Raw genomic sequence first — 10,358 nt, 5'->3', positions numbered from 1 at the left:
TGACCAGCTGGAGTCAGTAGCCTTCAGACTCAGTCTGGCTGTTTATTCTGCGCAGACTTTTAAAGCCCTAGGAAAAGGGGGCGTGGCCAGCGTGACCTGGTAGATTAGAAGCACGGAGGGCCTGCTCTGTAGGACTCTCTGCTCTTTTAGCGCATGTAGCAATGCTTCTTTAGCCACTACGTTCCATGTCTCGGCTTCGCCAATACGTTGTTCCGCCTCGGATATTCTCGCGGAGGCTTCCTGGATTGCCTCCGTGGTCTCATTTAACTTCTGAGAGATATCCTTCTGTTTTTCCAGCAGTTCCGCTCGCATATCTTTCTTGAGTTCATCTCTGAAGACGGTGAGTGCTTCACGAAGTTCACTGCTAATCACCTCCTTCATCATTCCCCTTAAGGGCTCCTCTGTTAGCTGCTGCGCGCTAGCTCCCACCTTAGCCTTCTCCTCCATCCGAGTATTTGTGTCTTCACTCACCGTCTTAGGATTTTGCTTCGAGGTGCTCTTTCCTTTATTTCCCCCCAACATTTTGCACGTTTACTCTACTCTTTTTTCTTCGCTTAATTTCTATATTTCAGGGGGGAAAAACACCCGTCGCTTGGGAGCTCTTTCTTTATGCTGCCATCTTAGATCCCGCCTGACCGGAAACCCCCTACCTGACAGTTTTTAAAACTGCCGGCATACTGTCAGCAAGCCCCCTGACAGTTTTTAGTAGTGCCGGCGTACTGTCAGGAAGCTACCTGACAGTTTTTAAAACTGCCGGCATACTGTCAGCAAGCCCCCTGACAGTTTTTAGTAGTGCCGGCGTACTTTCAGGAAGCTACCTGACAGTTTTTCAAACTGCCGGCGTACTGTCAGCAGGCTCCCTGACAGTTTTTGAAACTGCCGGCTTACTGTCAGCAAGCTCCCTGACAGTTTTTAATACTGCCGGCGTACTGTCAGCTAGTCCCCTGACAGTTTTTAATAGTGCCGGCGTACTGTCAGGAAGCTCCCTGACAGTTTTTAATACTGCCGTCGTACTGTCAGGAAGCTCCCTGACAGTTTTTAATACTGCCGGCGTACTGTCAGCTAGTCCCCTGACAGTTTTTAGTAGTGCCGGCATACTGTCAGGAAGCTCCCTGACAGTTTTTAATACTGCCGGCGTACTGTCAGCTAGTCCCCTGACAGTTTTTAATAGTGCCGTCGTACTGTCAGGAAGCTCCCTGACAGTTTTTAATACTGCCGGCGTACTGTCAGCTAGTCCCCTGACAGTTTTTAGTAGTGCCGGCATATTGTCAGGAAGCTACCTGACAGTTTTTAAAACTTCCGGCATACTGTCAGCAAGCCCCCTGACAGTTTTTAGTAGTGCTGGCGTACTTTCAGGAAGCTACCTGACCGTTTTTAATACTGCCGGCGTACTGTCAGCTAGCCCCCTGACAGTTTTTAGTAGTGCCGGCGTACTGTCAGGAAGCTCCCTGACAGTTTTTAATACTGCCGGCGTACTGTCAGCAAGCCCCCTGACAGTTTTTAAAACTGCCGGCGTACTGTCAGGAAGCCCCCTGTCAGTTTTTAGTACTGCCGGGTACGTGCCTGGCACTGCCGGGTCGATGAAAAAGTGGCTGGCAGGTGACGTCACGCAGACCCACAACTGCCGCCCGTCTCCCGGCAGGCAAAGATCCAACCCCAACTGTATGGACGTTTAACTATGACCACAACTTGGAGGACAATATGCAGTTAAACATTTGATCTTCGGACTAGGTAACTTTTTTTGGACGTTATGGTGACAGGTGCAGGAAATTGACATTATTAAAGAATACATATCATTTTTTATTTATAATATATCAACATCATTGTTATAAATATTGTTAATCAGTATGAATATAGACTATTTGATTAAGTCATTTATTAATAATTATTTATTATTAATTATTTAGTAGATTATATTTTTGTATCTATTTAATTAATTAACGAATTTAGGTATTTATGTATGTATTTTTCTATTTGAAAATGCAATCTGTGCGGAAAATTGTTAGGTTGATTTTAACCAGTCAACACCACTCTGATTTGCTGCGCCCGCACTGATCACAACCATAGACTGTATATAATAAGTATAGACAGCACGACAGGGGTTGAAAAGTGAAGCCACAACGTCTCTTACGCCCTCTGGTGGCTGGTTTCAGTACAGCTTTTAACCCTAAAGCCTATTTCCATTCAACTGAATGAAAGATGACGGAATTTTAATCTAAAATTACACATCCAGGATTTTTTTGGAAAGTTGATTTCTGTACATTCTGCAAGCCCCACTCCTTTGTTAGTAACCCCAGTGTTTTTTTTTTTTTTTTTTTTACAGTACCCTCAAGAAAACTTTCTCTCCAGTTTTTTTTTTTTGGTAAGTGGATCATTTCTCTCCATCAGTTCATTAGTATCATAGACTGTATATAGCTGGACAGAGCATCGTCTCTTAAAAGTGAAGCCACCACAGGTCGGGCGCCCCCTGCTGTTCGGCTGCAGAAAGCTGTGTAACCCCACCCATCCCCATAGGTTTCAATGGCAAAACAGACAACTCTCAATCACGTTTTTTTCTAATATACTGTAATTCTACCTCCTTTATTTAAATGCAACAGCTAGTGTAACCTCTGCTTATATTGTCAATTTTTTATATCCCCACAGAATTCGGTTTTTAAAACTTTATTTGGCTCTATTCAAAAAAGGTGTGGTTATGGTAAAAGGGCTGCTTATGGGCGGGACCAATAACAGACCGTCAGCTGCGCTCCGCCCCGCCCTGCAGTCTGTGACCGCGAGGCAGCCCTCAGGGGCGGGGTTATTCAAATGAGTAGGCGGTCTCTCCACAGCCTTTCTCCCTCCTCTGGTCTCTACTGCGCAGACTCTGGTCTCTGAATCGCCATAATGGCGGAAGATTTTGGCTTCATTTTCATTGAATGAATGGGAACGGCGACACGGCGTCCATCTTTATATACAGTCTATGATTAGTATTCATACTGTAGATCCATGCGGTTCTTGACTCACTTTCCAACTCGCGTTTTAGGTTTCCAAACCAAAGATTTATTTCTTTACAAAATAATACACAAGAAAACTGAACAAAAAACGATTAAAATGCTTATAAACAGAAAACTAGGTACTTATATTCATGTTCCTAATTCCTAAATCCTAAAACTGCGGTCAGAAAAGGTGAGGCTCCTTTGGCTTTTTACTACTTGTCTTGTTTTTTTCTCCTGCCCAAAAAACACTGTAATTATCCGAATCTGCCTAGTGGTAACACACATTTCTAATGCCGTTACTGTTATACTAATACTGTCCCTTACACATACTTCGTTCTTCTCCATAATTTTAGTATTTACGTTAGGTTTTTAACCTAGCCTTAGGTACTTAACGATAGTTAACTAGGTTAGCCAACTCAGGTTAGCTAAGTAAAGTAACTAAACTTGTTTGGTGAAAATTACGTGGAGTGGGCGGGGTTTGAGCAGTCACACGGCCCCGCCCCCCGCCTCCCACCTCTGTCACGCCAGTTCTGGCTCCCAGACTGCAGACTGCAGACTGCCTCTGCAAGCGCAGGCAAGATGGCAGCTTCCATTTCGGCCATATTTTGGCTTTAAAACGCCTTAATGAGAGTAAATTGGGACCGTCCAGTCCATACTTTTATACAGTCTATAATCACAACTCCACAACGCGCCAAGCAGCACATTTTTAGTTGCTGCGGAAGCACAGCTCATTTAGGCTCAGCTCAGCTCACCTCAGGACTTGTTGTGCTACTAAGATATAAGGTACGTTCGACCAGGTCCTTTATTTTATGATCATGTATGTGTTTGTAGTGTCTTACACCACCTGCACGTGCTGGCCTTGCCTCTCTTTCTAGGTAGTTAGCTAACGTTAGTTGTCTAAGGATAGCTAAACATTGCCATAGTTTAAATGTAATATGAATTGCATTTGAAAATGAGCAGATTTTTAAAACTTGTCTTATGAATAAGCTAATTTGAAATTGTTTTTTTTTTGTGGGAAAAACCTAGATAAAATAGCTTAATGACGAAGTGTGAGAAAATTAAAACAGCACAATATTTTTCCTCAGGTGTAAGCTTAGCGCTGTTAGCTTAGCATTAGCTCAGTGTTCGTGTGAAGAATAAAGTTAACGTTATATGTAAATTTCATATAAATAAGCCAACTTGTTGTTGAAATTGTTTTGTTAAAATACTGCACATATTTCTGGTCAGGTGTTAAAAGTGTATCCCCGCATTATATTAGCATTAGAAGTAACGTTAAGTAACTTACATGTAAATATTATGTAAATACGCCAATTTTAAATAGTTTGTTGTTGGAAAAATTCAATAAAAAAGCCTAGCGATTAAAAAAAAACCTTGCAAGATTAAAACTGCACATATTTCTCGTCTAGAGTTCAATGAATGTTAAATAAGCCAACTTTAAATAGTTTGCTATTGGAAAAACTTAATTAAAATAGCCTAGGGGTGAGACAAGGTCTGGAAAGATTAAAACAGCGGAATATTTCCAGTCCAGAGTTAACTGTGTTTTTGTAAAAGTGTATGGCTCCCCCGCTGCAAAAAGCCTGCAGTGTGTGGCGCGGTAGAGCTTAGATCGGGCCCAAAAATCCAGCCCGACCCGGCCCAAATCCATGCACTTTCTGCCCGAGCCAGACCCGACCTGAGCCATAAACTGTCCTTCTGAACCCGAGCCATTTTTTAGTAATTAGAGCGTTAAAATTGAGCTATTTAAAACATTTTCGGGCTGTTTGAATTAGCGAAATCTGTTAAGAATTATGTTAAATAACCTTGCGACGCTGAAGAAGCATAGACCTATTATTATTTCTTTTTTTTATTCGCTTCTTTCTTTCTTTATTCCTTGTCTGTTGTACAGGCAGTGTGAGGTTGGTGGATGGTGGCAGTCGCTGTGCTGGGAGAGTGGAGGTTCTTCATAGAGGGCAGTGGGGAACAGTGTGTGGTGATGACTGGGATATGAGTGATGCTGCAGTGGTGTGTAGAGAGCTGGGCTGTGGAGAAGCTGTAGATGCACTGGGCAAATCTCATTTTGGATCAGGATCAGGACCAATCTGGATGGAGGATGTGGACTGTAGTGGATCAGAGTCTAGACTGAAGAACTGTAGATCACCAGTATGGGGTAAACATGACTGCAATGAAACCCACAATTCTGGAGTCATCTGTTCAGGCAAGCTACACTATCTTCATATAATATGTGCACTGTATTGAATAGTTACATTGTGTGTCTGTGCTGTCTGACTTTCATTTATTAAATCCTGTTGTTATCTCATTGTTTATGCTCTTGTGATATTTTAGGAGCCAGGCTGGTTTTAGGTTCTCGCTGCTCTGAGAGAGTGGAGGTTCTTCATGGAGAGAGCTGGGTCACAGTGTGTGATGCTGACTTTGACCAGCAGGGTGCAGAGGTTGTGTGTCGAGTGGAACAGACTGCAGGGTGCAGAGGTTGTTGGAGTGGAACAGACTTAGAATACTTGTACTGGCAGCACATAGTTTAAAAGCAAGAATGGTGAATTAAGTATGTGTCTACTGTTCTGTTCCTCCAGTCCATTAAGCAGGTAACAAGACTGGTGGAGGTCATATAGTGTCTGGAAAATAACTGCTCACAGGATTGCCAACAAATTTAAAGTCTATGTGTATCTTTTTTATTTTTGTTATTTTGAAACTATAAAGGGAAGAAATATTAAAAATGCTAAATAGACGTGTCCACTTCAATGTTATGTGTTCTAAACATTAGGTCATTTTTATTTCCTTCTGTAGTCACAATAATATACATTTTGATTAGGGGTGTCCTATGCTGGAGTTATCTGTTCAGGTAAAACACTGTAAACAGGGACTGTACATTATCTGCCATGTAGGCAAAGTGTACAGCACATATGATTTTTCTTTTTAACCCACCCTAAATCCTTGTTGATTGCCAAGGTAAATTGGTATGTTTAAACTGAGCAATCACCAAACTGTGCTGTACACTGGAATTCTCAACCAACAATTAATTTACTGATTTTTTTTTTTTTACTGATTTCATAATTTTGCTGATCCATATTAATTTGTTTAATGTAATTCATAGCTTTACTGAACTTATTTTGAATCCTTATACTCTCTTTAGTTTTTTCCAATGCATTTATGAATCATTCATTGTGCAATATTTAGCATCATCATGCTTAATCATTTATCATTACTGATAAATAAGCTTTCTTTTTTTCAAGGTGATTTTTAGGAGTCCTGCTGGTTAATGGCTCTCGCTGCTCTGGAAGAGTGGAGGTTCTTCATGGTGAGAGCTGGTTCACAGTGTGTGATGCTGACTTTAACCAGCAGGATGCAGAGGTTGTGTGTCGGGAGCTGGGCTGTGGTTCTCCTGTGGAGATTCTGGGAGCAGCTGCTTTTGGTAGAGGGGAGGGTCCGGTGTGGTCAGAGGAGCTTCAGTGTAGAGGAAACGAATCACAGATTCACTTCTGTCCAAAATCATCTTCACTCAAACACAACTGCTCCCATGATAATGATGTGGGACTGGTGTGTTCTGGTAAGAGCTGCATGTTTGTGATTAATGTCATTAAGATTAGCTCAATGTTTATGTAAACTTTTTGTAATTCTGTCAAAAATGCAAATGTCTTGCTATTATTTCAGTTTTCAGCCACAATTCTACCTTACATCATTTATAGTGGTGAAAATACATGTTTTTTTCCATTCTTTCTCAATGTCTTGGTCTGTCTTACTCACTGTTGTACAGGCAGTGTGAGGTTGGTAGATGGTGACAGTCGCTGTGCTGGGAGAGTGGAGGTTCTTTATAGAGGACAGTGGGGATCAGTGTGTGGTAATAACTGGGATATGAGAGATGCTGCAGTGGTGTGTAGAGAGCTGGGCTGTGGAGAAGCTGTAGATACATATCATGAGTCTTACTTTGGATCAGCATCAGGACCAATCTGGATGGATAATGTGCACTGCAGTGGCTCTGAGTCTACACTGAGGAACTGTGAATCAGCAGGATGGGGTAAACATAACTGTGATCATTCTAAAGATGCTGGAGTCATCTGTTCAGGTAAATTGTATCAGTAAATTATTTTATGTTCCCTTCTGTTAACTAGGAACAGGAAACTGTTCATAATATATCATACATGTAAAACAAAGTCTTGTAAGTGGTGGGAAAGGACCCATTTTAGAGGCTTAGGGTCCATTTAAGCGTAGTAGTACTGTTTGTAAGGAAACAGATAGCGTTCATTTATCAACTTTTCCACTGAAGGTTAAATGCCATATCTCTTTTGACCATTCTTGCTGTGTTAATGTCAGAGATTCAATGACATGGAAAGACATTTTCATGTTGAAGCAGTGACTCACATATGTTTAAATTCAGCTTTATGTTCACAATTTTTAGGAGTCCGGGTGGTTGGTGGTTCTCACTGTTCTGGGAGTGTGTCTGACTTTCATTTATTAAATCCTGTTGTTATCTCATTGTTTATGCTCTTGTGATATTTTAGGAGCCAGGCTGGTTTTAGGTTCTCGCTGCTCTGAGAGAGTGGAGGTTCTTCATGGAGAGAGCTGGGTCACAGTGTGTGATGCTGACTTTAACCAGCAGGATGCAGAGGTTGTGTGTCGAGAGCTGGGCTGTGGTTCTCTTGTGGAGGTTCTGGGAGCAGCTGCTTTTGGTAGAGGGGAGGGTCCGGTGTGGTCAGAGAAGCTTCAGTGTAGAGGAACTAATTCTCAGATTCACTTCTGTCCAAAATCATCTTCACTCAAACACAACTGCTCCCATGATAATGATGTGGGACTGGTGTGTGCAGGTAAGTGTTTTTCAAAAAAATGTTTCCCATTTTTACTCTTACTAGTTCATAATTCGGTAATTTTTTCTTGTTCTTATTTTCTCTTACACAGACAGTGTGAGGTTGGCGGATGGTGGCAGTCGCTGTGCTGGAAGAGCAGAGGTTTTTCACAGAGGACAGTGGGGAACAATTTGTGGTGCTGGTGCAAATTTCATAGCGGGTTTTGTCATGTGTAAAGAGTTGGGCTGTGGAGAGCCGTTTAGGACTGATGCAGCTGTTCCAGGATCTGCACCGATCTGGATGAGTCATGTGAAGTGTACTGGATCAGAGTCTACACTGAAACACTGTGGATCATTAGGGTGGGGTGAACACAGCTGTAATCATAATATGGATATTGAGCTTACCTGTTCAGGTATGTTTTAATTAGACAAAAACTGTAATACGTACGTATTACATGTATTACATTTGTGAACTTTCTGAGAATGTTTCGACACATCATAGACAAAATCAAATCAGAGATCATATGATGGAATGTCACTGTTTTGTATACCTATTCCGTATTAAATATTCTATTACATAGTAAATTCTGACAGTTACAGCTAATGTGAGAAGCAGTGATGTTTTTTTTAACATTTGCTTTGACTTTTATTTTATTGCTGAAAATATTAACCCAAGATATTGTCTAGTCAGTTTCATTTTGTTTGATAAAATTTAATTTAATAAAAAAGGGTCTGCAGTACTGATTTGCTAGAGCACAACATTTGTTTTCAAAATTATAACCTGAATGAAACAAAATGCATTAGTCCTTTCCACTTCCAGACAACTTCTGAAACACTTTATGTGCCAAAACAAAACCAGTCAACACACTGTAATTAGAAACATAGTGCCATTTCCAGCTTAACAATTTAGTGCTGGACGATATGACAAAACTTATGTCACAATATATTAATTTTAGTCGATGTGTTATCGTTTTGATATAAATGTGTACAGCTCAACTGAACAACTTCCTGATGTGTACATTATCCCACACTGAGATTGCCAGACTATGGTATTCTATACCACTCTGCTGTTTCGCTTAAAAAAAATCAGTCAGTAAAGATGCTGTAAATACTGTACATATCTTTAAAAAAATGTTATAAATTGATGCTCCTTTATTCGTATGCAAATTACAAAAAATGTCACACATGCCAGATATTCTAGGCTACTCTAAAATAGTTAACATTTTTACATTTATTATTACAATAACAGCTTAAATGCTTTGCTGTGTAATAATAAAATATACCAGCCCTGCTTAAAATGATTAAAAATAATATGCAAATATGGACAGAATTAAGATATCAAATATGGACAGAATTTAGATATTTAATTATATTTTGACCAACAAAAAAAGTCAGAATAAAAAAAAAGTTTTTTTTTTTTTTTATTGTTTTTCTATAAATCTTTTGTTATGATTTTCAAAATGGCGGATTAGCCACTATGGCTATTTGGCGATGCCAACTGTTTTCCTAGCTAAATTAATCTGTATTATTAACATGGATGAATTGGATAGATTATGTGGTTTGATATGATCTGTGAACTGGGATCTAGCGTCGGAGGTCAGAGGGCACAAAGTAGGGTAATTAATGAGCAGTATTTTTGTTAATTTGACAACTCTAGTATTTTTTCATCTCATTACTAGCCTTCTGTTTTGTTTAGCATTTGTCTATTATACAAGTCTTTATTTAATCTGATTGTGAGAGAGAGAGAGATTTAACATTTTTGCATTACACACAGATCACAGGACATCCAGACTTGCTGATGGTCCTCATGTTTGCTCTGGGAGAGTGGAGGTTTTTCATGGAGCGTCTTGGTTCACAGTGTGTGATGCTGACTTTGACCAGCAGGATGCAGAGGTTGTGTGTCGAGAGCTGGGCTGTGGTTCTCCTGTGGAGGTTCTGGGAGCAGCTGCTTTTGGTAAAGGGAAGGGTCAGGTGTGGTCAGAGGAGCTTCAGTGTAGAGGAGATGAATCTGAGATTACTCTCTGTCCAATAACCTCTTCACACAAATACAACTGCTCTCATGGTAATGATGTGGGACTTGTATGTTCTGGTACAGTATAATATGTGATATTATCGTCTAACATTTCTTTATATAATATACAGTATAGGAGAGAACTTGCTCTTTTACGAGTCTCTTGGTTGTAAATTCAGGTCATACTCAGGCTCGGCTGATGAACGGCTCAGACTCTTGTTCTGGTCGAGTGGAGCTCCAGTACCTCAGTGAGTGGGGTACAGTGTGTGATGTAAGCTGGGATATGAGAGCTGCCAGTGTCCTCTGTGCTCAGCTGAAGTGTGGGAGTTCTGTGGCTGTGTTGGGGTCAGACTGGTTTGGGGAGGGGAGTGGCCGGATCTGGGCGGATGTGTTTGATTGTCAGGGGAACGAAACACACCTGTTAAAGTGTCTCATTTCATCATGGAGTCGAACTGCATGCTCTCATAAACAGGATGTTGGACTCCTCTGCAGTGGTGAGCTTTTAAGAATCTTAAACATTCTTATCAATGGGCTGTAAAGTGATTTTAGGAGGAAGTGCCCTTATAATGTTCTTATATATATATATATATATATATTTTTT

At 40.6% G+C, this 10,358-nt stretch overlaps 1 protein-coding gene across 1 annotated transcript; it reads left to right on the top strand.

Annotated features, from left to right (window-relative positions):
- Positions 1-4,857: 4,857 nt before the first annotated feature.
- LOC125804737 (scavenger receptor cysteine-rich type 1 protein M130-like) lies at positions 4,858-10,355 on the top strand. The gene is made up of 5 exons (XM_049484120.1): positions 4,858-5,166; positions 7,466-7,768; positions 7,860-8,159; positions 9,521-9,835; positions 9,937-10,355. The coding sequence occupies exons 1-5, from the start codon at positions 4,956-4,958 to the stop codon at positions 10,293-10,295; spliced, it is 1,488 nt and encodes a 495-aa protein (XP_049340077.1). The 5' UTR covers positions 4,858-4,955; the 3' UTR covers positions 10,296-10,355.
- The last annotated feature ends 3 nt before the right edge of the window (positions 10,356-10,358 follow it).

Source organism: Astyanax mexicanus, chromosome 1 (genome assembly GCF_023375975.1).
Source record: "Astyanax mexicanus isolate ESR-SI-001 chromosome 1, AstMex3_surface, whole genome shotgun sequence".
Lineage (NCBI taxonomy): Eukaryota > Metazoa > Chordata > Actinopteri > Characiformes > Acestrorhamphidae > Astyanax > Astyanax mexicanus.
The sequence above is the reverse complement of the archived record's forward strand: the minus strand, read 5'-3'. Positions and strand labels throughout refer to the sequence as shown.